The 26,482-nt window shown below is 42.0% G+C and overlaps 2 protein-coding genes across 16 annotated transcripts in view; one reads left to right on the top strand and one right to left on the bottom strand.

Moving 5' to 3' along the window:
* The window catches only part of map4k5 (mitogen-activated protein kinase kinase kinase kinase 5), a 27,788-nt gene extending 6,347 nt beyond the window's left edge, over positions 1–21,441 (bottom strand). For 2 of the 14 annotated variants that reach the window (XM_086050653.1, XM_086050650.1), the window contains exons 1-27: positions 19,839–20,374; positions 18,263–18,477; positions 16,137–16,194; positions 12,693–12,783; positions 12,027–12,091; positions 11,864–11,919; positions 11,707–11,754; positions 10,366–10,408; positions 9,791–9,863; positions 9,578–9,709; positions 8,735–8,797; positions 8,567–8,648; positions 8,375–8,491; positions 7,274–7,352; positions 7,026–7,079; positions 5,282–5,340; positions 5,134–5,201; positions 4,794–4,832; positions 3,493–3,537; positions 3,097–3,139; positions 2,246–2,456; positions 1,712–1,735; positions 1,538–1,623; positions 1,067–1,108; positions 675–759; positions 503–582; positions 5–65 (exon numbers count right to left, since the gene is read on the bottom strand). In XM_086050653.1, coding sequence (XP_085906779.1) covers positions 5–65; positions 503–582; positions 675–759; positions 1,067–1,108; positions 1,538–1,623; positions 1,712–1,735; positions 2,246–2,456; positions 3,097–3,139; positions 3,493–3,537; positions 4,794–4,832; positions 5,134–5,201; positions 5,282–5,340; positions 7,026–7,079; positions 7,274–7,352; positions 8,375–8,491; positions 8,567–8,648; positions 8,735–8,797; positions 9,578–9,709; positions 9,791–9,863; positions 10,366–10,408; positions 11,707–11,754; positions 11,864–11,919; positions 12,027–12,091; positions 12,693–12,783; positions 16,137–16,194; positions 18,263–18,370 — 1,912 coding nt within the window. In that variant the 5' untranslated portion in view covers positions 18,371–18,477; positions 19,839–20,374. Of the gene's footprint in view, positions 1–4; positions 66–502; positions 583–674; positions 760–1,066; positions 1,109–1,537; positions 1,624–1,711; positions 1,736–2,245; positions 2,457–3,096; positions 3,140–3,492; positions 3,538–4,793; positions 4,833–5,133; positions 5,202–5,243; positions 5,341–7,025; positions 7,080–7,273; positions 7,353–8,374; positions 8,492–8,566; positions 8,649–8,734; positions 8,798–9,577; positions 9,710–9,790; positions 9,864–10,365; positions 10,409–11,706; positions 11,755–11,863; positions 11,920–12,026; positions 12,092–12,692; positions 12,784–16,136; positions 16,195–18,262; positions 18,478–19,838; positions 20,376–20,454; positions 20,508–21,160 lie in introns of those variants that run through there. The other 12 variants (XM_086050651.1, XM_086050652.1, XM_086050658.1 and 9 more) reach the window with 12 other exon arrangements.
* The window catches only part of atl1 (atlastin GTPase 1), a 10,524-nt gene continuing 3,904 nt past the window's right edge, over positions 19,863–26,482 (top strand). The window contains exons 1-11 of one of the 2 annotated variants that reach the window (XM_086050666.1): positions 19,863–20,001; positions 21,170–21,474; positions 22,547–22,797; positions 23,126–23,260; positions 24,459–24,563; positions 24,767–24,817; positions 25,442–25,498; positions 25,612–25,704; positions 25,783–25,921; positions 26,120–26,247; positions 26,328–26,384. In XM_086050666.1, the coding sequence (XP_085906792.1) occupies positions 21,441–21,474; positions 22,547–22,797; positions 23,126–23,260; positions 24,459–24,563; positions 24,767–24,817; positions 25,442–25,498; positions 25,612–25,704; positions 25,783–25,921; positions 26,120–26,247; positions 26,328–26,384 (1,050 nt within the window). In that variant the 5' untranslated portion in view covers positions 19,863–20,001; positions 21,170–21,440. Of the gene's footprint in view, positions 20,002–21,169; positions 21,481–22,546; positions 22,798–23,125; positions 23,261–24,458; positions 24,564–24,766; positions 24,818–25,441; positions 25,499–25,611; positions 25,705–25,782; positions 25,922–26,119; positions 26,248–26,327; positions 26,385–26,482 lie in introns of both variants that reach the window. The other variant, XM_086050667.1, reaches the window with a different exon arrangement.

The following is a 26,482-nucleotide window of genomic DNA, read 5'->3' on the forward strand; positions in this document are numbered from 1 at the left end:
TTACCCGATAAAGACATCAGGTTGTTGTTGATAACGTACAGCCACGTGCACTTCCTGGGGAACAGCTACAAGGAGACATAAAGACGATGTATGCGCTAACAACGTAGCATTGTGACAGCGGAAAAACAGATACGGCTTGTATTTCGTTACTAATGCTGGGTTTACGCCGCACGATTCTTGTGACGCAATTCTTTTTTTTTTTTTTTTTTTGTTGCTCTCAAGTGGCTCAAATGCACGTGAGATGAGTCAATCTTGATTTGTACACATGGGACTCAGGCTTCTTTCACATGTGGGTAAAAATACGACACGTGTCAGATGAGTGCCAATGCGAGTGCGGCCGTAACACGAACATGGGATTTGCGTCAGTGCCAGCTTGACGTCGTGAAAATACTGCCGTCTGTGATCTATATACACACAATGCGTCTGCCCAAACAAATAAGTAAATCTTAACAACAGCAAAAGCATAGACAAATCAATATGGTTGGACTCCAGCTGACTTTACCTGCTCCATCGTGGCCTCATGCAGCTCGTTCAGATTGAGCGTATAGATGCCATCCTCCGTCCCAAAGATCAGGTACTGGTCTAAGAGGGGAACGTACCGTATAATACACATATGTCAGGATGCTGTAAAAAGTCTCAAGTGGGTTGTCGTGGTCGCAGGAAAGCGGTGTCACCTTTGGTGTCCGGATGGATCCAGGACGTGGCGCAGTTGATCTTCAGAGGACACCCATCGAACACTTTGGAGAAACAAGCGCCCATCTTGACACAAAAGAAAGAAAGAAATTTTTAAAAAAAGAGAAAAATAAAAGAGAAAAGGGACAGAAATGTTCAAGTGCCTTGCGCTCCATAAACAAAAACAGTGCTACTCAACTTCTTGCTAGCACATGTCGTGGCTGAAAAGAACAGTTATATATTCTTCAATACAATTGTTTGAGGTCAACTGTGACTTCATAGCAGAGGTTAATGTGCCAAACAAGGTAATTTTGGAAACACTGAAAGCCCAAAGTAAGGCAACTAACACCTCGACAGGCATCGCCATCACTGTAAATGCAAACTGCTCACTCACCAGCACTTTGGGGGTGGGCGGCAAGCCGTTGATAGCCGGTTTCTAGCGTCGGAGCAGAGAAGACAAAGGGTGACGGTTATTTTAGATTTAGCTTCAAAAACCTAAATCTAGGAAAGCTTCAACATGAAGGACGCACTTAAAAGTGCATCTCGAAAGTATTCACAACGCTTCACTTTTTCCACATTTTGTTAATGCAGTCTCACAGTTTCTCACCAGTGGTTAATTTTGAACACTGCTAAATCCCCAGTTAAAAAGAGGGTGTGTACTCTCACTTGTTTATTTTTACTCCCTCTCGCTATATGATTTCATTGATTTAAATAGAGTTATAGGTTTGGAATAAGGTTGTAACAGAAAAAAATGTGAAAAAAAGTGGAGCGCTGTGAATAGTTTCTGGATGCACTGGATGTGTCTACAAAGTTCAGCGTCATAAAAGTCACATTTGATGTAAGAGATGGTGGACAGAATACATACGGGAAAATCCTTTTTCAGCTTCCGATGCCCCCGGTGGGGCGCCGGCTTGGGACTGTCGCCATTCACGCTTCCATCCGAGTCATCGTCTTTAGGATTGACGCAAAGGTAGCGGTGTTATTGGACATTGTTGGACAATCGCATGCAGAGAAACTTGAAGCTGGAGCTCTCCCTCACCTTTGCATTCACACTTACTGACAGCTTTGTAAAAAAGAACAAGGACCAATGAGGCACTTTGAACATCAAATTTCAAGGTTTTCTTGAGATTCAAAGATGCAAATCACAAATTCAAAAACAGAAAAATACAGTCTAACTGTATATCAAAGGTTCAAATTATTAATAGAGGCAACTCTGGGGTAGTTAACCTAAATTTTTTTTTTTTTTGCTATTCGCAGGGATAGGGACCAAGCCTTGCCACAAATAGCATAAAACATTTTGGGCTGACTTGAATTTTGACAATTATAGCTTACAGCTACAGAAAAGCGAAAGTTCAGCATCCCAAGAAATTAGATAATCAAGACACCAAAATAATATATATTTTTTTAAATATATGAATTTGAAAGGAATTATGAAAACTATTTTCCTACGTTCATGAGTTTCACTTTTTTAATCGAACTACTGAAATGAAATATTTTTTTCTTCCATATTCTTAATTTACTGATGCACCTTTACGGATATAAAATAGCTGCTGTTGTTTTAGCATGTCCTCACCCTGGTCCGAGGCGTGAGACAGGAGCCCAGGGCTGCTGACGCTGACAGAAAGGTAGTCCGGCGATGAGCTCCCGGCCTTGTTGCCATGCTCCGGCGTGCTCCGGCGTCGCGCCGCCTGGCCCGCGCCATTTTCCGCATTGGGGAAGCGCCGCACCGTCAGCAAGCGCTCGTCATTGAGGCCTGCGTCCTCACAGGGACTGTGCAAGCGGGGCTGCGGGAAAAGAGGCAATGGCAGGTAATAGTCAAATGAGGTCAAGTTAATTTTTGTTTAGCCCTTAATCATAAAAGAGTGTCAAAAGCACACAATAAAAACTCACTTAAAACGAAGCATTTTTGAAAATAATCTGACAAACCCGCTCTAAAAGCCAATTCAAATTGAATTTTAAAAAAGTCCAAACGAAATATAAACTAAATTTAAAGAAAATTCAAAATTATTAAAACCCTGCTAATTACCTTACCAGACAAATAATTGAATTACCGGTATTCCATTAATGTAATTAGTTACCAGGGAAAGTAATTACAGCGTTAATTCTCAGAAAAACCTTCAAATATTTTTAAAAAAAAGGAAGAGTTTTAGTTTCACAGGCCAATTTCATAGAGTGGTACAGAATACATGTATACGTTATTAAACTTGATACTTATGAGACTTAAAACTACAACGGTCGACATAAAAGTCTGCATAATAATTACTTTTTTGTGTAAAATAATAATAAGAAGGAGAGATAGCAACCCATTTTTTTTTTCCTGTTTGAGAGAGTCGTTTTATTGGTCGTCGCTGTCTGACGCAGCCAGCATCTATTAGCTTGTCGTTTCACTTATTTGTGGAAGGCTGATTTGTCATTGGCTCTCACCTTCGGGGGTCGAGGAGGAGGATACCCTGGCTTGAGTGTGGATCTGAAATAGGAAAAAAAAAGAAAGAAAGATAAATGAGGACCCCAGTCAGTGATGTCCTTTGAACCTACCCCACCACAGTGTTAGGAACACTTGCACATTTGAATGAGATCAAATACATTTTGTTCAAGCGGTATTAATTAACCAATGTGTTTGTCATTGTGGTTTTTGTTTTAATTGCAAGTAGCTAATGCAAGTATAGCTTTGGATTCCATTTTCTAGCTACATGACATCAAATGACAATACTAAACATAAAATGTGTTCATGCCTCGCTCTCATTAACGCCAGTGTGGTGTGTGTGTGAGTGTGTGTGTGTACTGTCGCGACCGGTGATTAAGCATAAGCGTTTCCCTCACAGTTCCACTTCTTCGAAGGCGTCCTGGAGGTGAGCGACGTGTCCCCTGAAGTGAAGCAGAGAGCAAGGTTACACTCATCTGTGGCATTTGGGATGATGGTTCATTAAGAAAGGTTGGAAACTAAATGCATTTGTGAGAGGGCGGATGGGGGACTTCAGCTATTTTTGGGGAGGGTGATGTTACAAAGTAGTCCACTGATGCCAATCCTCGCAAAATCAGTGTAATGACATTATGGATGGCTATTAGATCCTGGTTCTCCTGTCACATGGTGCCATACAGCAGCCATCTTTTGCTTTTTTTTTTTTTTTTTTTTTTTTAACAATTAACATTTCCCAGGGGTCCTAATGTAACATGCTTTTGTTGAAATGCTCCAAGGATCAACAGTTAGAAAATTTCATTTATCTTTTTTTTTTTTTTTAACAATGGTTTGATACAATCTTTATAGTGCTTAGACTTAACTAAAATACACGGAGAGTTGTTCAACAAAAAGAAAAATATCGTCGCTGTCATTTTTTTCCCATTTTGTTATTTTTACATAAATCATGTTTCCGCATTACAGACATCGCATTACAGTGAAAATTTAAAAAGTTTCCAAAATTGGAGATGTGTTTTTCACAGGACAGCAACAACATAAACATTTTTTTATTGTATCATTTTATTAACCGTTTCTGTTTGTATCAACAATCAATCAATTTACGAGATAAATGAATAAAAATCTGCATTTTTGGGGGAGATTCAACAGGAGTCTTGATAATGTACCCCCTTAAATGACCTTGGTGTTACATCACCTACTTATTATAATGACTGATATAATTTAAATACAGTACACCGGGTATACTCTGATGTTCTGCATTTTGACTACCAGTAGATTTAATGGTCTATGCTTTTTATTTTTTCGTTTTTACATTTTTTGCGGGGAAACTACGTAAGCTGTAAAAATATTTAAATCAAAAAATCTTGACAAAGTTTACCCCCATAAAATAAATAAAAAAATGAAAAAAGGATAACGGCATTAAATTGCGCAATTGGACCCGCAGTGTAAATCCTTCTTTTAGACGTCCGTTACGTCGGCAGTACTAACCTCCACTGGGAAAATCACGAGGATTGGCATCTCTTCTACTCTTTACAGTATTATGGGGTTTGCAATGACCAACAACACAAGCTGCTTGTGTGCTATTCAAATGGCCAGAAAACTAGCGACTAGATGGTTGACAAAACAATGTTGGAGGATGATTTGGGAGTTTGGACTAATGGATGCAACACTACAGTAGAACACAAGCAACAGCAGTGTTAAGCGTTACCGTTGGAACAACTCGTCCTCAACGCTTTTGAGGAGACTCCTTTGGCGGGGGGGGAACGAGATGAGAGACGAGACAGGCCAACAGCCAAAAGAGGGTGGGGAGAGATACGGAGAAAGACAAGCAAAGCAAAAGGGAGACGTGAGAAGGAGCTCACTGACTTAAAATAAAAACATACAGCAAGCAAGGGTGGGGGTGGGCGTGCTCATTAAGAATCAGGGAGTCAGGCAGTCATGAGTTTAAACACTTTATCGTGGACGTGCAAGGGGGAGATAAAGCCAAATTTCAAACAAGGTGTAAACAAGAGCAACTGCCTTGACTGACGCGAGAACCTAGCGCTCACCTGGCTGTTATTCCCCCCTCGGCAAAGGCGCTCCAGGGGGACTGGAAGTCATTATCTTTACTCACATCCTGTGGAAAGAAACAAGCAGAAATAGCAGCGGCTCGACACACCTGCACGCCGGCGCCACCGCCCGCCGTTTGATCCTCACCATTTCCGAATGGGCCTCCGTTTCCTTCCGCAGCGGCGGCTCGAATTGCAACTTGTCGACTGCCAACGAAGAAGACGCTTTTTAAATGGTGACTCGCTTGCCAACGCAACGATCGCCATTTCACACCGCATGTCGTTCTTCTCTACCGCCGGAGTTTCAATATGTGACGTGTCCGCCGAAAAGGTGATACGTCAGGTAAATTGCTTCAGAGGCAGACGCTATTTGATTTAAAAATAGACGTGGAGGAAATTCAGGCAGAGTCCCTGTAAAGTAAATTCACAGATTTGTTCCTAAACGCATTATACATGTTGGAAAATAACCGTTGAAAAAGTGAAAAGACTGAGAACTATTTAGTATTGAATTGTGGAGATCGAGTGTTAACTGATTTTCACCATTTCTGTGTTCATGATTTTTGCAGGGTTTTAACAGTTGCCCATTGCTGATCAGTTGGGCGACCGGTTTCAGAACTTAAGCGCCTTTGCATCAGTGGTCGAGCCTCATTTTCCATACGTGAATTTTTTTTTTTTCAATCATTCAAATTTGGCAGGGTTGTTCACAGGCACTCTTACTCTGTGTGGTGTGTCAAATGTACAAGACATTTATTTTTTGCTTCACAGGGACTTTAACATGATCATTCGGGGACTGGCTTATAAAGTCGGAAAGAGGCTGTCATACATGTTTTTGCAGGGTCACTGTACAAAAAAGCTATAGCTAATAGGGATGTTCGACAACACTTTTTTTGAGACCGATACCACACCAGTACAAGTATTCACTCTTTGAGTACTCATCGATACAGAGTACCGATACCTCTGGTACTTTTGATATACAGAATTTAATTTAAATCAATGACCCAAAAAATATGAACAAAGACCTTTCTTTCGGAAGCAGATGATGATTCGCCGTTGTGTCAAACTACCATAGTACTGTATAGCGCCAACTACTGCTGAGGAGGATGTGAGATTTTGCTTGCCTTAAGCATCGGTGGCTGCTATTGGCACTCTCCAGGAGAACCGATACATTAAAACAAGGCTGGTATCGGCACCGATACGGCACCTGGTATCGGTAATTGCCCATCCCTAATAGCTACACATGTTATCTCACTATGGGAAGGCACACAGTTGTGGCAATGTCCATTTGGCTTTGTAAAAGTCAAAGGTTGAAAACGACACGTCTTCTGTTACTGCAATTTTACAGGATCTCTGTGTGAAAAAGTGCATGAAAGCCCACATAGGAATTTGCTGGGCTCTGTGTGAAATTCAAAGAAGGATAAATTGGCTCATCTCTAATGTGGAAATTTTGCAGCGTGATTTAGGCGTTGGGTTCATCTCCAAAACATGACAAGACTGACTATAAACTACAAACTTATCATCGCAAAAATGAACTATATCTCAGGAATTATTAATAAATCTCACAGTCATCTCAGTATTCAAGATCCAATATAAACAGATAGTTGGGGGAAGAAGTTCCAAAAAACCACGAGTCAACTCTACGGCGGTGTCAAAACACACACACACACACACACAAAAAAAAAAAATCTGGAGAAAGTGCTGAGTCAGATATGAGTCAAACGTTAGGATCCTATTAGTCATGGGTGAAACAATGCTATTTCTGTCAGTCTGTCAGAGATCCACGCACATTTTTTGAGGGCGAGGGTTTACGTGTTACGACAAGACCACACGAGAGAGTGAGTGTGGGAGTTACAAACACAAGCACACGCACGTCGTCTCGCTACGCCGCCACTGACCTGCTTGGCTCCCTTGAGGGGATTGCGGCCCTCCTTGCTCTGTCCCATTGTTTGCTTCAAGTTGAGAAAGACATATTGAGGAGTGCTAAATCACGCAGAACGTCCATCTACGTTCTATTGTTCTATTTCTACACACACATGCTGTCGTCGAATGACCTGAGCAGTTGGGCTGCTAACACCAGCGAGGGTATGAGGGTGAGTCGGTGATGGGTTTTGTTTTGTTTTGTTGTTTTTTTTTGTTCACTTACAGGCCATCTCGGAGCGCGTCCTCTCTGCCCGAGCGTGCTTGTTGGTGGAGCGGATGGTGTGTCGGACCACAGAGAGGGGCTGCGGAACAGATTGGGCACGGTTTGTCACATTTTCTTTCCATAATATGTTCCGACAAAATATCGTGTGTACCTGTAACATCTTATCATAAGCGCTCACTCAAAAAGTCCACGCAGCCCTGTTTGAATGTCAGTTATTTTGTGGTATACAAAAAAATGTGACCAAATAATTTAAAACACATTTCCACCATTAATTTCCTATATCCATACAATTTTACAAGAGGGGAAGTAAAACTAAACAACTGAGATAAAGTTGCAAGTGTGCACAGCCTCTTATAATTGGGGATGTGGCTGAGTTAAGAATGACACGCTTGCATTCAAACTCATGTCAAATGCGAGTCAGCACACACCCGCCACCTCTTATAGTACTCATTTTTAGTTGCATCTTAAAGCAAAAGCCATGGGCCGTAGGGACAGCTTCCGTAGCGTCAGGGGGGGTCTCATTGTTGAAATTAATCAAACTATTGTTTTTTCGGAACTTAGGACAAATTTTAGCACTGAAAAATCGGCTAATTTCAATTTCAAATTCAAAAGAAACTACAAACGTATGTTTAGGCAACCACAATGTATACACCCCGCCTCAGAAACTGGCAATGGTGCAAAAAGTTGTGTGTATGTAAGGGATGCAGCTGCTCACGTACAGTATCTAACAAAAACACATACCAAAGAAAAAAATTCTCAGAATATGCTAAGCCACGTGTGTCGAACTGCAAGTATGCGGGGGTCCACTGTATATCCGGAACAGTCTGCTGTTCTTCAATTTTGTGAGATCTCTTTAGACAAAACGCGTGTCCGAACATTAGAAATTCATCAAATCGCTGCAGTGTATAATACATGAGTACAAAGGAAAATCAGCTTTTGAAGGGCGATTTTCAAGATCTGTATATTTGTGTTATTCTGTAGAAATTCAAAATATTTTTTTAATGTTATTTTTAAACCCTGTTTTTACGAAAAAAAAAAAGTGACTTCTTAAAAACAAACCTAACATTCATTTCCATGTGCAAATGTGTGACTGTATCTTACCTCAAGGTCGTCGTCGTCCGCCTCGCTATAATGCTGGTGGTTGTCGGGGTTGTTCATCTTGTCCAGGAGGTCGACGGCGAGCCGCCTAGTCAAGCCCGTCTGCGCCACATAAACGTGCTGCGCGGAACCAAGAAGTTACAAGACGACGCTCAAGTGCGTACGTAACGCTACAAAAAGGAAACATTTGATTACCGAAAGGAGTTTGTCCGCTGTGGGCCTCTTCTTGGGGTTCTTGGTCAGGGACACTTTGACAAAGTTGTGGAAGGCAGTGGACCTGTGGATACAAAAACAATCTAACAGTCACAAAAATCATCCTCAAAAAGGAAGGCTTATACAGCACAAAATAGCCGGGCCACTCACCATTTGTTTTTGTCTTTTAGCTTGGGCGGTTGGAAGCTGCTCTTTGACATAAGAAACAAGGCCCTAAACAAACAGGGGATCACACTGTCACCTTTCGATTTGGGGTAAATTGGCACATAAGAGGTAAGGTTGTCTGAAGTGCGCGTTAGCACAGCAATTGCGGATTCACGCAATCAGACAATTAGATGGGTGGCGGCAGCTGGCACAGTGACAATTGAACATATTATTGTAAAAAAAAAAATTGGGGGGTTGACTACCCCTTTAAAGCGGAAGTCAACCCAAACATATTTTTTTTCAAGAATATGTTCCCAGCAGGCCCACTAGTTGAAACACGGCATTCTGATTAATTTTGCGTTTGTGGAATATAAATTAAGCAGCAAAATGCACTCGTTTTTAGCCATCTCTGGGGGCGGACATTTATCGTCTTCTTTCAACTGAAAATGAAATCACAACTGCTCACAACGACCAATCACGGCTGACCTGTTTTTCTGAATCTGAGCCGTGATTGGCCGTTGTGGGTAGTTGTGATGTCATTTTCAGTCGACAGAAGACAAAATGGCCGCCCCCAGAGATGGCTAAACACGAGTGGATTAACACTTATTCTATAAAAATATAGTTGCCTCGCTTCAACCTTTGCGGATTACGATGACCTGGATGACAGAATCTACACAAAGAGTTTTTGGGGGGTTAGCAAGCACATTACTATTTTTCATTGAGACGCCAAGTTAAAAATGACTTGGGCAACTACGCTAACAATATTACTACACATTTTATATGGATTTTCTCCAATTGTGGATGTGTCTGGAAGTCATCCTACTTAATAAACAGGGGTTCACTGTTTACCTCATTGGGTGCAGGTCAAACATGGGGGGCTGCAACTCGGCCAGCTCGATGGACGTGATGCCCACCGCCCAGATGTCGCACAGCTGGTTGTAGCCGCCATTCTTCTCCACCGCGGCCACTTCTGGTGCCATCCTTCACAACGACAAGAAGGGAATTGGTCGACCGGACCTTCTGAAGCTACTTTTTCAAGTGCCTCACCGGCGACTTACTCACCAGTATGGCGTCCCGATGAAGGACTTTCTCTTGGCGATGGTGGCTGTTATTTTTGCTGCGACGCCAAAATCAGCTGTATACACACACACACACACAAAACACATAAATGCGCGCAACTCACAAATGAAACACAAAAGACACAAACACACAGACCCAAACAAACAAGTACGCAAAACAATCTCCACAAGCCCAAACAGTCACACACAAAATACATGCCCACACACACAGACACCCATGAAAAAAAAAAACACACAAAACAACAAACATACAAAAAAAACACAGCACAGACATACAGAAAAGGGACAACACACAAAATAATGCACAACACATACAGAAAAAAAAAACGCACATACATACGTAAACAAAACACACATGCACAAAACAAAATGCACACACATGAAAAACACAGAAACATAACACACAAAACTCCCCCCCCAAAAAAATGCACAACGCACAAAACAACACACACAACAAACGTGCACAAAAAACACGCCACTATATGTAAATGGGAGTTTTTAGGGTTGCAAAACCAGCTGCACAGAGCTGAGGAATGAGGACACGGAAGAGCCGCTTACCCAACTTGATGTCGCCGTCGTTTGTCAGAAGTATGTTGGCGCCCTGAAAACACGACACAAAAACACACGAGGGTTATTCCCTGCGTATGACGTCCCATATTATGCCACATTCTTCGAAACACTTGTCGAGCTTCTGTCACTTCTGTCAGTGACAGCACCCTGCAGGCGGAGGAAACAGGTGCAGGCCTGTTTTCTGAGAAACTATCACGATAAACGATAGTATTGTTGATGGGTTTTTTTCATGCCACTCATGCAATGATATTAGAGCATCATATCTGAAGTACATACACTTTTTAAAAGCAATTAACTACAATCTCAAGAATACTGAACATTGGCACTGAAAGTTAGAGCTGTAAATAAAGTCTTAGACAAATGAAAAGTATAAATAAAACCAACTCAAACAGTGTTTACAAACATTAACAAATAACACTTCTGTAGTGGCAGAGAAAATAAGATCTCTTATCGCCTTCAGAATTTCCTCATTACCTGGTTGTGCAAGGCCGAAATGGCTGTTTGAGAAATGCACGGTTTTTTTTTGTTTCGTTTTTTTAGGCAATTTGTACTGCAGATGAAAAGTCTGTAGCCGTTCTTTAAACGCTGCATCGTTTTCGCTATAAAGCCAATAAACGCTATCTCTGAGGCGTTATAACTGCAAGCTGTCGTCAAAAATGGACGCCCTTCCACATCCCGGCGTGTTTTTGGTTCCCAGTTGAGAAAATTGGATGGATGGTTGTGTCTTCATACAAATGCTTAATACCAATTCATTGTTGTTCACAAGCTCGGCGCGTTCATATGGCTTGGATCAAAAACGTCCCGACCTACTTGAATGGCACCATTCAGGTTTGGAACTAATTCCAGTCTTGCAGCTCAATTTTTTTTCTAAATATGCAATGACGATCGTTGAGAAAACTGAGCTTCAAGTATGCTAATTCTCCATCAGTCCGTGTGTGTGTGTGTGCGCGCGTGTCTGTGTGTGTGTGTGTGAGTGAGGCTCGCCTCCCACAGCGGCGAGCAAGATAACTGACAGTAGACGGAAAGAGGCAACATGACTGAATGCTGATGACATATGTTAACAAACACTCGTGTAAATGGCAATTCATCGAAAATTATAGTGCCCATTTGGAATTTATCCAACGCTAAGTCGATATAGTAATTATTGTGACGGGCTTAAATGGGTGAGGGAAAAGCACGAGTGCGCTGCTGAGCCTCCTGTGATAACGTGTGGCCCGGGAGGAGAGGTCATGCGGCGGTCGGCTCAGTGGTGTGAAGTAACCGAGTACAAATACTTCTGAAACAGACTGTGTGACTGCTGTTCGTGTGTGTGTGTGTGTGTGTGTGTACCTTAATGTCACGATGCATCTTGCCTTTGGTGTGCAGGTATCCCAAACCCTGTAAAAAGCAAATCAAGACCATCAATACACAGAAGTGATTAATGATTTTAGAGATTGACTTAAAAAAAAAAATGAATGAATTAATAAATAAATATTCAGCAAATTACCTGTAAAGTCTCCCGGCACACGTATGCAATCTGTATCTCCGACAGAGGACCCGTCACTGTAACACGGAGGAGACGATAGTGTGAGTGTGGTGCAGGAAACAGTGCTGTTTGCAGTAAAAATCGTAAAAAAAAAAATAATAATAAAATAAAAATAAAAGTTCACCATGATAAATGTCCTGCAGGGATCCGCCACCGCAGTACTCCATGCATATCCACAGCTTCTCTCGACTGAGCAGGGCACAGAAAAAATAAGAACCAGTCAAGTTTTATCCATTCACACACTAAAAAAAACAACAAAATTGACAAAAATATTTGTTGGTATTTTTTTGGACTGGCTCTTTGAGTGTTAAAGGTTGCCGACCGCTGGCCTAGCCTGTAAAACCAAAACATTTAACACAGATTAATTTATTGCATGTGTTTGTTAAAAAAAAAATAATACATGGGAAGAGGACTTTGAAAAAAAGAATCGCTTATTAAATCGTAATCGCAAGACTGAGGAAAAAAAAAAAATCATACGCCAAGCTACCACTGTGAGACGTTGCCACATTGAGCCGACTGTGGCTAGAACGTGTGGTTTCTAACGCTTGTTCTTGCTGGATGCGGTCAGGAAATCCAAAGCGCTTTTTCATGTGACACGCACATATCAGACCCGAGGATTCCTGTCAAACCTGCTGGAAGTCAGGAGTGGCTGCACTTCCTCTCGCGGCGCGGCGGCGAGGGGGGGGGGGCTTGAGTCATATCGTGACTCGGCAATTAGCGCGTGACTTCCAGCTGCCGGGAACGTTAAAAGCCCGACGTTGTTGAACACGGACTCTGGCGGCGCTCTCACCAGAGGTAGCTCCCAAAGTAGGCCACGATGTTGTGGTGCATGCATTCCTTCACCATGAAGATTTCCTGCTGGATGATGGAAAAGTCGTCCCCTGGAACACAAGAGTACGGAAAACACATTAAGATCTGCGTCGCGAGGAGAAATCGGAATCTCTGGTTTGTAAAAAAAAAAATAGTTTTCCTGAAGACAAGTTCAAATTAGGGTTTTCAAAGGTCAAGGTTTTAAATTGGGGTTTTAGTGCATTCAATGTTCGGGTTTCAAACAAGACACTGTTTCAAATGAGGGTTTGAAGCCTAGGTTAAGGTTTCAAATTGGGGTTTAAAGTAGGGCCCGACCAATATGGATTTTTGGAGGCTGATGCGGATTCCGATATTTAGATATATTTACGCGGCCAATTAATTAAAAAATATATACAAATAAATCAATCAAATGTATTTTTTGGTCCCTGATAGCTACAGCATCTCTTTAACTTTACAACAGAGAAAACTGGGCAAAACAAAAAACAAAACAAAATAACCTGGCGTTATTTTTTTTGTTTTATGTTGTAGTATGTTAAAATATTTAAAAGAAATGCAAAAAAATGTAAAAGAGCTAACAGCCAATTACATAAACCAACCGACTAATTGGTGGGTTATACGTTAAATCAAAGGTTAGATCAAGGTTTACGTTTCAAATTGGGGTTTTAAGTCGGGGCATGGGCTCAAATTAGGGCTTCAAGCCTGGTTTAGGCTTTCAAAAACGGGATTGAAGCCAGAGTTGAGGTTTTCAAATTTAGGTTACAAGCCTTGCTTAGGGGATCAAAGGAGGCTGAAGGTTTCAGATTAGGGTTTCAAGCCAAAGTTAGGGTTTCAAATGACAGTGATGCACATACATGACATAGGCGCTCCATCAAACGGAACATTTTGTACTCCTAACATTCACATGTGCAACATTCAAACCGTACAGCATTAGAAGTTAAAAAAAAAAAAAAGAAAGTCAGCCAGCTGCTTCCAATTGTGCACAAACAGGCTGCTCCAGCTGCTGCAATTGATTTTGATTACAGCGAGGTTCTAAAGTCCACGTTAAGATAAAAAAAAAAAAAAAAAAAAAAAAAGAAAGGATCAGAAACAGATCATGCGCTGCAGAGGAAGTTGTGGCGAATGGCAGCGTGTGCGCTGGGTAAATATTCAATATGTCGCTGCTACTTGTGCGTGGAAAGTCATGTATGAACTCAGCTGATACAATGCAGTATTAGTGTCGCTTGAAATGTCTCCATGACGATGATGATGATGATCAATTCATCAGCAAGCCCTGCAGAAGCTCGATAACCAACCTGATCATTTGGATCAGGTGTGTTGGAGGAGGGAGATCTCCAAAACATGCTGCATGGGGGCACTTGAGGACCGGAGTTGGACACGCCCTGGATTAGGGTTTCAAACAAGGGTTAGCGTTTCCACTTTGGGTTTTAAGGCAGGGCTACAGTTACAAATTATGGTTGCGAGCCAATCTTAGGGTTTCAAACAATGGTTCGGGTTTCACAGCCAAGATTAGGGTTTCAAATACGGGGATAGAGTTGCAAATTCCAGTTTCATGCCTTGCTCAGGGTTTCAAAAAGAAAGAGTTGGGGTTTCAAATCAGGGTTTTGAACCAAGGTGAGATTTTTAAATTAGGGTTTCAAGATAGAGTTAGTGTTCCAAATGAGGGTTTCAAATGATTGTTTAAGCCCTATTTTTGATTTTTAAACAGAGTTTATGGTTTCAAATTACAGTGTAGGGGCAACGTTAGGGTATCAAGTTTAGGTTTTGCACCAGGGTCCAAAATATGATTCTAAAGTGTGATCAATGTGTTCCAAGGGCTTCCTAGGCTTGAAGTTTTTGTCCCATACTGCACATTTGTGACGGTCACTTTAAAGCCTCTGCATGTTCCTTCGCTTTGTGCGCATGTTGACAGTAGCGTACGAGTCAGCAGGACAGCAGCCACAAACATTTGGGAAAAAGGCTAATTTCGGGGATTTGACTCAGAGCTGTGAGAAAAAAAAAAAAAAAAAAACACACACACACACACACACATAGTGGTCCCTTCGGCAGACGCTTCACTTCCCTCCCCAGGTCGACCGCTTCTGCATGAAATACTTTGTTTCTAGAGATGACTATGTAGTTCACTAATACAGTTAGAATATCATGAGAAAGTTCACTATTCTTTGCCAGTCATTTCAGAAAGTGAAATTGTTAGTTGAACATTCTCTGTACATCATGTATTTCAAATGCAATTCTGTCAAAGATATATATTTTTGAAGTAATCGGCCGATGAAGCGGTTAAACAAACAAACAAACAAAAAAAAAACATAACATGCACATCCAAGATAAGCGATCCAGATAATGGATGAATACACCGCCAAAGAAGAGCCCGGCAATTGACTATTTTTGACGTCCAGGACTGAGCAAATCAAACAAGAATGCAGTCGCTGCTTTGGAACGCCCACTCGCATGAATCGTGAATCAAGTCTTGAATTTTGACATGTTTTGATTGATAACCACAATTCATGCCGAGTCACTCAACACGCAGTTAAGAAGAGCTGGCCAACTCTACACCCTTGTTCCCTGATGCCCACATAACTCGCCAGAACAGGCACGCAACTTTTGAAGCCATAAACACTCAAAGTCGCGGATACTACAGTGTAAAAGGTGAGGACGGTCAGCCCCGGGTTGACATTATGTTTAATAATGCAAAATCCTTTTTATCCAATTTGTCTCTTAATTGATGGGATAGTCCGTGCATTAAGTGATTCTTAAATAGTCAATAGCTGTTCATACCAAAAAAAAAAAAAAAACAAAGAAATTGCGTAGGGAGTGAGTGAACGATTACGAACAGAGGCGCTCACTGTGAAAACAAGTTAGAGAAGATGATCTGTTGGCCAGAGGGCCAGGCCACGCCTTTGTGTTCCGAAGCCGGTGCCAGTGTCACGTGTGCCGGTCAAACCAGTTTAGATATCGCAAAGCCATTTATTTACACTGCAGAAGTGACTCTGGCGTAACTGGAAGAAGGATCGAGGATTTTAAATTAGACTGAATCAAATAAATGAAATAATTAGATTAGAGGGGGGGGGGGGGACAAAAAAAAAAAAAGGTAGCTGTTGAGGGATTCACACAAGGGTTAGGGTTTTAAATTAGGGTTTCAAAACAGGGATTGGGTTGTTGTTCTATTAGTGCTCCATAGTAGTTCAACGAGTGCCGTACTAGTGAGGGCAAAGAGCAGACTAGTGCATGGACGATTCCGCACACCAGTAGGACCGTATCGCCCACCATATCATCAACATGGTGAATGAATGAAAGTGAAAATCTCAATCTCCTCCTCGTAGCCATCTGAGCTCGCCGGCACTAATCTACATAATCTCACTAATCTGCACCGCGTCGACTCTGTCAGTGTCGGTCGGGGACGGGATGGGAAGCAGGGGCACGCTTTTACCTGCTTCCAGCTTGATGATCTTGACGGCGGTCAGCTCTCCGGTTTGGATGTTGCGCGCCTGAAAGACAGCGGCACAACACTCAAGACACTGTTTTGCTTCCAACAAAACAATCTTCCTTCTGTAAAGATCCAAAATAAAGTATGACAAAAAACTGTTTTGATTGTGTGGTGGTTATCTTTAGGCTGGAAACGAGTCCTCGAGTAAGTCGAGTTCCTCAGTTAAAGTTCTCAGTTCTGCCTATATATGTGTACACTGTCAAGAAGAAGTCAAAGCCAACCTCAGCAACAATTGCTCATACCGTGCATGGCGGCAACACGCCGCCAACCAAAAATACTCTATATATTTCTTATTTTCCACCAAATACCCGATTATTCTGTAGAATTTTCATTCGGATATCCAAATACCAAAATATTCTATAGCTGCAGCTCTAGTTACCTTGAATTTGAGCATGTTGTGTATATGTCAATCATGCAGGAATTTAGTTGGTTTGGGTGCTAAGGCTGAAAAATTTAGAAAAGAAATCTAATTCGGATTGATGCCCCCCCCCCCATATTGCGATTTAAAAGGCGATGATTTTTCGAAGGTTCAGTTCATTTTTTTTTAGACAAACAGAAGCATTAAATTGATCCGTCTTACAATTAACAATATCAGATTTATTATCCAGAAATATTTCGGTCCTAATTGTATTCTACTACATTGCGTGTCGATCTGAATTTGATTAATTGGTCCCCTTTGGGGTATCAGGGAAGAACGACTTAGAATATGGACTCAAAGAGATGGAAAGACTGATTGCATGTGTTAAAAAAGGAACTCTGTCTCTCAGGAGACACTGGAGTCACTTCCTCTAGGTGTCGCTAGACTTTTGTCCCTCTCGGCCACCCATTTGGGATCACTTTCCCAGTGGCTAGTGCGGAAAACAACACTGATGTTTTTGCGCATAAGCGGGTCTGGCCGCCGAATTGAGGTCAAGACGGGACGCCACCTCTAATCCGGCACAAGTCAAGTGAATGTTAACGCCACAACGGCAATAAAAGTGGCAACGTGCGAGCGGTTTTCCTTGAGGAAAAATAAATAAATAAATCAATCTCAGGTGTTTCCGCCAATGGTCACATCGATGATGGTGTTCAGAGACACTGAGGAGATTTGGCAAGAGAGTACCAGAATTCCAGGCCCAGCATTCCACTGCCGGCCTTGTGGGGGAAGTGTGATTGGGGAGACAGAGTGGAGGGGGGGGGGGGGGGAAATACGGCCACAGAGGCTTTGTAGAGAAAGGAGGAGGGGCAGGCAGAGCTGAAGGATGAATGTTTATCTGCAGCAGATGGATAAACAACGACCTTCTCCAGACAGCAGACCTTGCTTCATTTGGGATCAGCAAAATGCGAGGAATTCCGTTTGGAGCCTTTTTAGAATTTCTGCGGGACTGGTGTGTCGCGACCAGTGTGCCAACGAGGGGTCACAAAGTAAAAAAAGAGGAGGGTGGGGGGGGACACATTTTCGTACACGGATGCCTTTTGATTAATGCGCAATGCCCTAAAAAAATATAATATCAATCAATAAATTAAAAAGTGCCAGCATGTACTAGTTAGCCCCAAGGACAACATGTCTTTTGGAAAAAATACCTCACCAGTTCAAACAATAGGATTAAAACAGATGAAGATTGTTGAAATATTTTGGGTATATTTATTTATTAATTTATTTAAACTTAACATGGTACACATTCCTTATTGTACCAAATATTATATTATTTTATTTTAAAATAAAATATTGTGTTCAATGGGAGAAAAAAAATGTTGTTTTTATTTATCGAAATATTTGTTAAAAATGCATTTTAGGGTTGTCATTTTGACACAGAGATTTGGCCCTCAGAATTATCACACTGTCAGAATCTAAGGTTTGTACTGGTGGTCCTAGTGAACTTCAGGAGGCCCGATATAGTCACGTGGTGGCCACGGGCCATCGTTAATGCCGAACCCTGATACCTGTATTCAGTCTGGAAAAAAAAAGGGCGATCCAAGCATCCCGAATTGCCGCAAACGTATGCCACTTCAAAAAGCGATGTGATAAGGAGCCCGGAGCCTCATTTATGCAGGGATCCCGCAAAAAATTGCCACATCAGTGCACACACCTTATAGACATCTCCATAGGTGCCGCTTCCCACCCGCTGGATTAGCTCAAAGTCGTGCTGGGGGTTTCTCCGCTGGATCTCACCGCTGGGCCGGGGAAAGATGTCCATGGTGGGTCTGATGCTGGGGGAAGCCAGTGCGGGCTATTTGCTGGAGCCGCTGAACAAGTCGATGAGTGCTCAGTTTATTCAGTTGGTCCTTGGGGCTGCTCCATGGCCTGGAAATGAGAAAGAAGGGAAGGCACATTTATTTGTGACTTTTCAAAACTTCTACAATGTGGAAAATATGATGTAGTTGATGTTGACCTCAATTGTAAATGACCATTAAACTACATTAGTTCTTCCATTTTCTAAATGGAGCATTAACTCATATTTGTGGGGATGGTATGAAAGGAAGGAAAGAAGGAAGGTACAACAGGGATGAATGGAAGGGAAGGAGGGAGGAATGATGGAAAGAAAATACTGGGATAATAGAACAGAAGCGATGGAAGTAGGAGGAATGGAGGGCAGGAAAGAAAGGACAGGAGGGCACAAGGATGTATGAAAACAAGACTGGAAGGAAGGAAGGAAAAGGGAAGAGAGTGCGGCAGAGGGGAAGGAAAAAAATATGGAGGGAGGAAACTGCGATATGAAAGGAAGGATAAATGGCAGGAAACTGGGATGGATGAAAACAGTTAAGAATGAAAAGAAACAAGGATCTTTTAAATGAGATGGAAGGAAGAATAGATGGAAAAGAGGAAACACAAAGAAGGGAGAGAATGATGGAGGATGGATGAAACAAAGATGTATGAAAAGAATGGTACTGCAGGGAAGATGGGTGGAAGGATGAGAGGGGAGCGTGATGAAGGAAGGAAGGTACTAGAGAGGGCTGGAAGGAAGGAAGAAAATGTGGATAGAATGAAAGGAAGGTAAGTAAGGAATGGAAACTGGGATATATTAAAGAAAAGAGGGATGGGTGGAACTAAGTACAAACGGTCGGTATAAAAGGAAGGAAAGAAGAAAGCATGAAAAGAAGGAATTACACTAGAAGACAATGAAGGCAAGAAGAACAGATGAAAGAATGGAAGTACCATGATTTAATAGTTTTGCCTGGTAATGAGGATGAATGGAAGATAAGTTTAGTGAGTTTTTAAAACCTCTACAATGTGAGAAACATCTGTACATTTCATCTAAATCACAAATGACCATTATGCTACACAGGTACCTTAATTATCCTTAACTAAAAAAAAAGGAATAAGACAAACACTGGATCAAACGTTTAGCAATTTCATAAACTTCTACATTGCATAGCAGTTTCATACGGGTGCAGTCTAATTGCTGGATAAGTGTCAAAAACGTAAATGGTAAAATTGACCTGAAACACTCGCTTTTAAATGTGTTTTGGTAGTTTTTAATGTTAAATCATAAACGTTAGGACACGCCTAATAATGACAACATTAGTTTGACAACAACGACTCCAGGAATTAAACGGGCCCAGGTCCACCATTTCTTTGAACAGTGAAGATGTGGGGGGAGTTAGCATCCCGGCTAATGCTAACGGCTAGTTTCTCCAAACTTGAGCTGCCCCCCCCCTGCTTACCGTTCGCGTGGACGACTCGGCCGTGCATTTTTTTTTCAAATGTCCATTTGACACTTTTAGCGTCGAATTATGCGGTGAATAGTTGGTTCTGAAAACCAGGTGTCCTCTTTTTGCTACCGAGGCGTTCGGAAAGTTGAGGCGGCTCTCAGTGACTCTGCTTCGGGTAAGCAGCGACCTCGTTCAGCAGCAGTCGTCGCCAACAACTTCTTTCGGACATGTCATCCTCCTTGCTCGGTTGACAGCCTTGGGGAGGGGAGTCGTGCTCTCAATAATGGCGACAGACGTCAAAACTTGGATAAAACTAATGATTCCATCGGTTAGTTAAATACTCCAATGTTTAAAAAAAACAACCACAGTCGACTACTGTTAATCTCTGTAAATTTCAGGATCCTGGTGATGCGTTTAGGAACACCTCGTCAAAAACGTACACTCGTTGTAATCTCACGCTTGGCAACACGACAATATGTGATGTTATTGAATATAAATGTGGCGACAAAAGTCCAGGAAATATATCACCGGGACATTTTCATAACGTCTTATGTTTAGACTCGGTTGCAGGCGTTTGAAAGTAAATTATATCTCGTTTTAAGTTGTCTATGTTTTCTTTCATATTTACCACGGTCTCCAAAGGCAGCCTGCATTCCAGGTTTCATCGAATATTACCGCCACCTAACGGTAGAAAGTATGAATTGCAGGGGCTGGTTCAGGAATAGAATAGTCATGTAAAAATGCCCTTTTACAGTGGCGTATCTGGGCTGTATTCCACATGGGGTTCCTGATACAAATAAATACACGAAATAAAATTACAATAAAATAACTTAAGGTGCCATTACACTCCAATGACGGGCATATCAACACTTTCCCAATACAATCCACAAAATAAAACTTGGATCCAATAAACAATTCAAGATGCAATTGCACCACCAGGCATAGAAATCTAAGAATAACTTTAGTAAACATTGGTTAATATAAAAGTGCAGCTGCATGACAACAAAAAGGGCTATTGAAAAAAATACCTCCTGAGATGGATAAAATCTAGCTATCTTCCCAACATTTACAATCTTTAATACAGTGAACCACTGTATACTTATAGATTGGTATCAGCAGATGCACCTATTTCAGGATAAAAAAAAAAAAAAATTGTGTGTATTTTTAACATTTTTTTTGTTTTGTGTAGTTTTTTTTTTTTTGTTTACTGTTGTTATTGTTGTCGTTGATGTTTAAGAAAACACATTTTAGCTGTTTATCATAAAAAATAAAGATTCTATTCGAGGGCCGGCCTCTCCCCGCGAATATCGGGGTCCACTAAACATCAACGTTACATTGTACAGGCCACGACAAGTGATAGCGCGCCCCCTGGTGGCACGTCTGCGCATCACACTCGGAGCGGTCAAACGCCATCATCCTCCTCCTCGTCCTCCTCGTCTTCCTCCTCTTCGTCGTCCTCCTGCAATCTCTCCGGTGTTGTTCTCCAGGCGCATCCTCCTCCTCCCTGCCGCCCCTGACCGCATACTACAAGCTGCCGCACATAGAAAGAGGAAACATTTCCATTTAATTGTCGTCATTATTGTACACATTTAGGGAGGGGGGGCGGCTCGCGCTATGGCTAAACACCGCAAAGACAGAGACAGCTGGGGTGAGTGTACGTGCCAACATCTATTTTTTTTTAAAAATTCATCATCTTTTTATGGGTGTTAACAGCGCGGCCTCTTGGTCGACGTCATTGTGTGGGGGGGCTTGTTTTTGCACCATATCAAACGATTATTAACGGCAAGCCATAAGAGAGTAAGGACAAAAATAGTGGGAAATAATACTTAAATGTCGCCTTTATGGACTTGGGAATGATTGGGATTTTTTTTTTCCTGTGTTGTAATTATGTAATGGTGCATCAGGAAATAGCAAGAAGTCACCTTCAGGAGACCCGTTGTATGTATGTATGTATAATATAGAATGTATATATTTTTTCAACATGTTATTTTTGCCTATGGGAGGTAGTAAAGGGAGTGACCCAGTTTGATGTGTCCGGCTGGGGTAAGATGCAGCAGTGATGGCAACGCCTGGGCGAGGCCTTTTTGCTGACATTTTTCTTTGAAATATTTATAACTAAAAAAATGATGCTAAAATTATAGAAATGCTTATTATTTAAAAAAAAAAAAAAAAAAAAAAGAGCATGTAGGTTCTGAGGTTGTATTTGTTTTGAAGAGGACAAATGGAAAATGATAACTTAATGTGTTGTATATAAATACAATTGTAGCTCCATTTACAAGTGACCCGACTTGCAAGTTTTTGAGACAGGTGTCATGCCAAACTAAACGCTGGCATGAGCAACTTCACACCAAAGCAGATACTGTATAATTCTTGCTTTGAGCCGTTTATTGCCACTCTACCGAAGCATAGAACTGCCAATTTGGAGTAAACATTTTTGACAGGCAAAGATGTTCGAACGTATGTGCAAGTACGTTCGTTCAAACATATGTGGCGGTCAAAAATGATTTGTCCACATCGGCAGTTCCACGTTGCCCCGTCTGTGGATGACATGATAAACAATGACTTCTCGGTTACAGAGGTGGTTACGACTAGCACGCGTTTACACGTTTGCACGTATGGCCAGCCCTCAGTAAAATGATCACCACCCCACTGAAAAACGTATGCCATTGTGGAAAAGGCTAAATATCAACATAGGCGTTTTTTTTTTGTTTTTTTTTCAGGGTCCCTGGGCGACAAGAATGTGTACGACTGGAGCTCGGAGGACGAAGAGTCGGATGGGCGGGCGCGGCCCATCCAGGTGCTGCTGGTGAAGGACGACCACACCTTCGAGCTGGACGAGGCGGCGCTCAGTCGCATCCTGCTGGCCGAGGAGGTGCGCGACCGCGAGGTGGTGGCCATCTCGGTGGCGGGGGCCTTCCGTAAGGGGAAGTCTTTCCTCATGGACTTCATGCTGCGCTACATGTACAACCACGTGGGTACCCCGGCCAACAACGCTCATTTTGTGTGTGTGTGTGTTTGTCACAGTGCCCCCTGAGATGGATGCAAATGGGTGGATTTTTCAGTTTCGTTCATTATTCCGCGAACGCAATATTAATCAAAATACTGTGTTTAAACAAGTGGGGGTACATAGAACATATTGTAAAGAAAATCTTTGTCTTTTACTTCTCTTTTAATTAGGACCCCAAATGATTGGAAACCGCAGTCATTGTGACGCAATGCGGCTACACACCACTGCAGATGACAAGCATTGTAACAATAATAAAGACATTTTTTCCATTGACTCACTTTTTTAACTTCAGGGGGCCGACGACTGGCTGGGCCAAGCCGACGAGCCCCTGACCGGCTTCTCCTGGAGGGGCGGCTCGGAGCGGGAGACCACCGGCATCCAGATCTGGAGCGAGGTCTTCCTGGTGGACCGGCCTGACGGGACCAAGGTGGAGTCTGCTTTTATTGTTGTGTGGGTAGAGCAGCCCGAAATTATACTCAAGTAATAGCACTGTGACTTTAGAATATGACTCGTGTTATAAGTGGTTCTCAAACTTTTTATACCAAGTACCACCTGAAAAAAAGACTTGGCTCTCCAAGTACCACCATAATGAGCGACATTAAATGGAGTTGCGTAATGTGCACAAATGTTCAACCTAAATACTCCCATCACAGGTGTCAAACTCCGGTCCTCAAGGGCCGCTATCCTGCATGTTTTAGATGTTTCCCTCCTCCAGTACATCTGATTCAAATCACCCTTTTTCTAAAGCTGAGTCATGATCGGTCATTACCTGTAGTCCTGAGCAACTGTGATGTCATTTTCAGTTGACAGCAAGTGGCAAAATGGCCCATGAGATGGACAAAAACAGGTGGATTTTACTGCTTATAGTGGAAATCAACCCAAACATATTTTTTTAAAGAATATTTTCCCAGCAGGCTCACTCGTTGATTCTGATTAATAGTGCGTTTGTGCAATATGAGTCAAGCAGCAAAATCCACCCGTTTTTAGCCATCTCATTTTTGTCGACTGAAAATGACATCACAACTACCCAGGTCTCAGGGAACGACCAATCACAGCTCGCCTGTTTTCTAAAGCTGAGCTATGATTGGTCGTTACCTGAGCAACTGTGATGTCATTTTCAGTCGACCGAAGTGACAAAATGGCCGCCCCCTGAGATGGCTAAAAACGAGTGGATTAATTCTTATTCCACAAACGCAATATTGATCAAAATGCCTTGTTTCAACTAGTGGGCTTGCATAGAACATATTCTTGAAAAAAAAAAAAACCTTTGGGTCGATTTCCACTTGAACTCACATTCCACAAATGCAATATTAATCACAATGTCGTGTTCAGACTACTGGGGTTGCATAGAACATATTATTGTAAAGAAAAAAATTTGGTTTGACTTCCGCTTTAAAATTGCTTAATAAATGTACTGTACTGGATTCTCAAAAAAAAAAAAAAAAAATGAAGCCACTTTAAAATTCTGCAGAATGTGAAGATTTAATTCAGTGCTTTTTTGTGTGTACCACCAGTACTACACGCTTTGAAAATCACTGACTTAAGTAAACGTAACAGAGTGAATGTAGTGCGTTACTACCCACCTCTGGGTACTTGAAGTGTGTGTGTGTGTGCGGTTGACACAGGTGGCAGTGTTGCTGATGGACACACAAGGCACCTTTGACAGCCAGTCCACGCTGCGCGACTCGGCCACTGTGTTCGCTCTGAGCACCATGATCAGCTCCATGCAGGTACTGGAAATTTGGCCATTTGTAATTCAGTGGCTTGGTGATGAAATGCTCCATCCGCCGGCGATACTGCTATGATATCGCCACGTAAAGACACCTGCCAACTGTTTAAAATTGTAAATAAAATAAAATCAAAATCATAATATGTCATGTTTCCTTCAAAGCTGCTTTTTTTAAGAAAAAAAAAATATTATTATAAAATGCAGGTTTACAACATCTCCCAGAACGTCCAAGAAGATGACCTTCAACATCTGCAGGTAAATATACAAAATGATCAGAAGGTTATCTTTTGTACTCCGAAGTATGGTCAAGAATTGAATCTGATCATGAGGCAACTCAATATTTGTTTGACAGACAGCAGCTCACACTCAAGATATGATTATGATTATCGATGAAATCATTAGGTCGTTCGAATAGGGTTTAGATCCTGTTTGGCAGACAGAAGTTTTTGTGTTCGCCTCGGTTGCTCTGTTGCCGCTCTGCCCCACTGTCGTATGGTGTTCCACAGAGTTCAATTCTGGGGCCCCTTGCTGTTTTCATTGTATCTGCTGCCCTGACTTGGGCCCCCCTGGCATCTTATCTACAGTCTCAAACTTGCGTTTTATATTGGATTGATTTTAAATCGGAAAGGCCAGTAAGTGCTGCTGGCAAATCCATATTTTATCATTTTAAGCAGCTGGCTAAGGTAAAGCCTCTCTTTTCTCAACAGCACTGTCGAAACACGCATCATCTTCATTTAAAAAAAAAAAAAAAAGGACTAGAAAATATTTTGCAATTTAAAAGGGACAGAACCAGAAAGAAAATCACAAAGTATGCCAGATGGATGGATTTATTGCGAAAATGTGATCATAACATGTCTGTCTCGTGATTTCACCTGACAGCTGTTCACAGAGTACGGCCGACTTGCAATGGAGGAGACCTTCCTCAAACCATTTCAGGTACTTTGTGTTGTTTTCTCTTGCTCATGAAACATGACTGGAATGTCTTTATATTTACAAATTATTACAAGTATTCCTCGTGGATCTTACCCTCATTTGATCCTATCTCCTAGTCCATGATATTCCTAATCCGAGACTGGAGCTTCCCATACGAGTTTCCATACGGACAGGAGGGAGGCATGAAATTCCTGGAAAAGAGGCTCAAGGTCAGTGGTCAAGCATGCGACTTTTACACCTTTTAAAGTGACTTGGTTTTTTACAAAATGTATTTTTGAAATGTGTAGATCTCGGAGAACCAGCACGAGGAGCTGCAGAACGTGCGCAAACACATCCACTCGTGCTTCACCAACATCTCCAGCTTCTTGATGCCTCACCCCGGCCTAAAGGTGGCCACCAATCCGCACTTTGACGGACGGATCAAAGGTACCCAAAAAGCCCCCAACTATTTGTCGTTCGCCAACTTTTTTCCCTATTGAATCCAACTATCAACTTCCTAGTGAAAGACCAAATCTCTATCCGTGTTAGCAGAGTAGCAGCTAGCGTTAGCCAACAGTCGGCCACCTTGACAGAGTTCAGCAGCCTGATGGAAGAAAGCAAACATGTTCTATTGGTCATTTACAGAGATCGACGGCGAGTTCATCAGCAACTTGAAGATTCTGGTGCCCTGGCTCCTGAGTCCTCGTAACATTGACGTAAAGGAGATTAATGGCAGTAAGATCACCTGCAGAGGCTTGCTGGAGTACTTCAAGGTCTGGAATACTGCCAATATTTCAAAACATGCCCATGGTTTTCTATTAACGCCGTTGTTGTTCTTGTGTTTGTGCTCTAGGCTTACATCAAAATTTACCAGGGAGAGGAGTTGCCTCATCCAAAATCCATGCTGCAGGTAAGTCTACCATCAGAGATGTCAAATCCAGGTCCAGAAAGTAAAAACCCTGCCACAGTTTGGCTTTAGGTGCTTCTACTCAAACGGCAGGTAAATGA

The sequence above is a fragment of the Filicampus tigris genome, chromosome 13, assembly GCF_054856515.1.
Source record: "Filicampus tigris isolate MCC_2025a chromosome 13, RoL_Ftig_1.0, whole genome shotgun sequence".
NCBI classification, from domain to species: Eukaryota; Metazoa; Chordata; class Actinopteri; order Syngnathiformes; family Syngnathidae; genus Filicampus; species Filicampus tigris.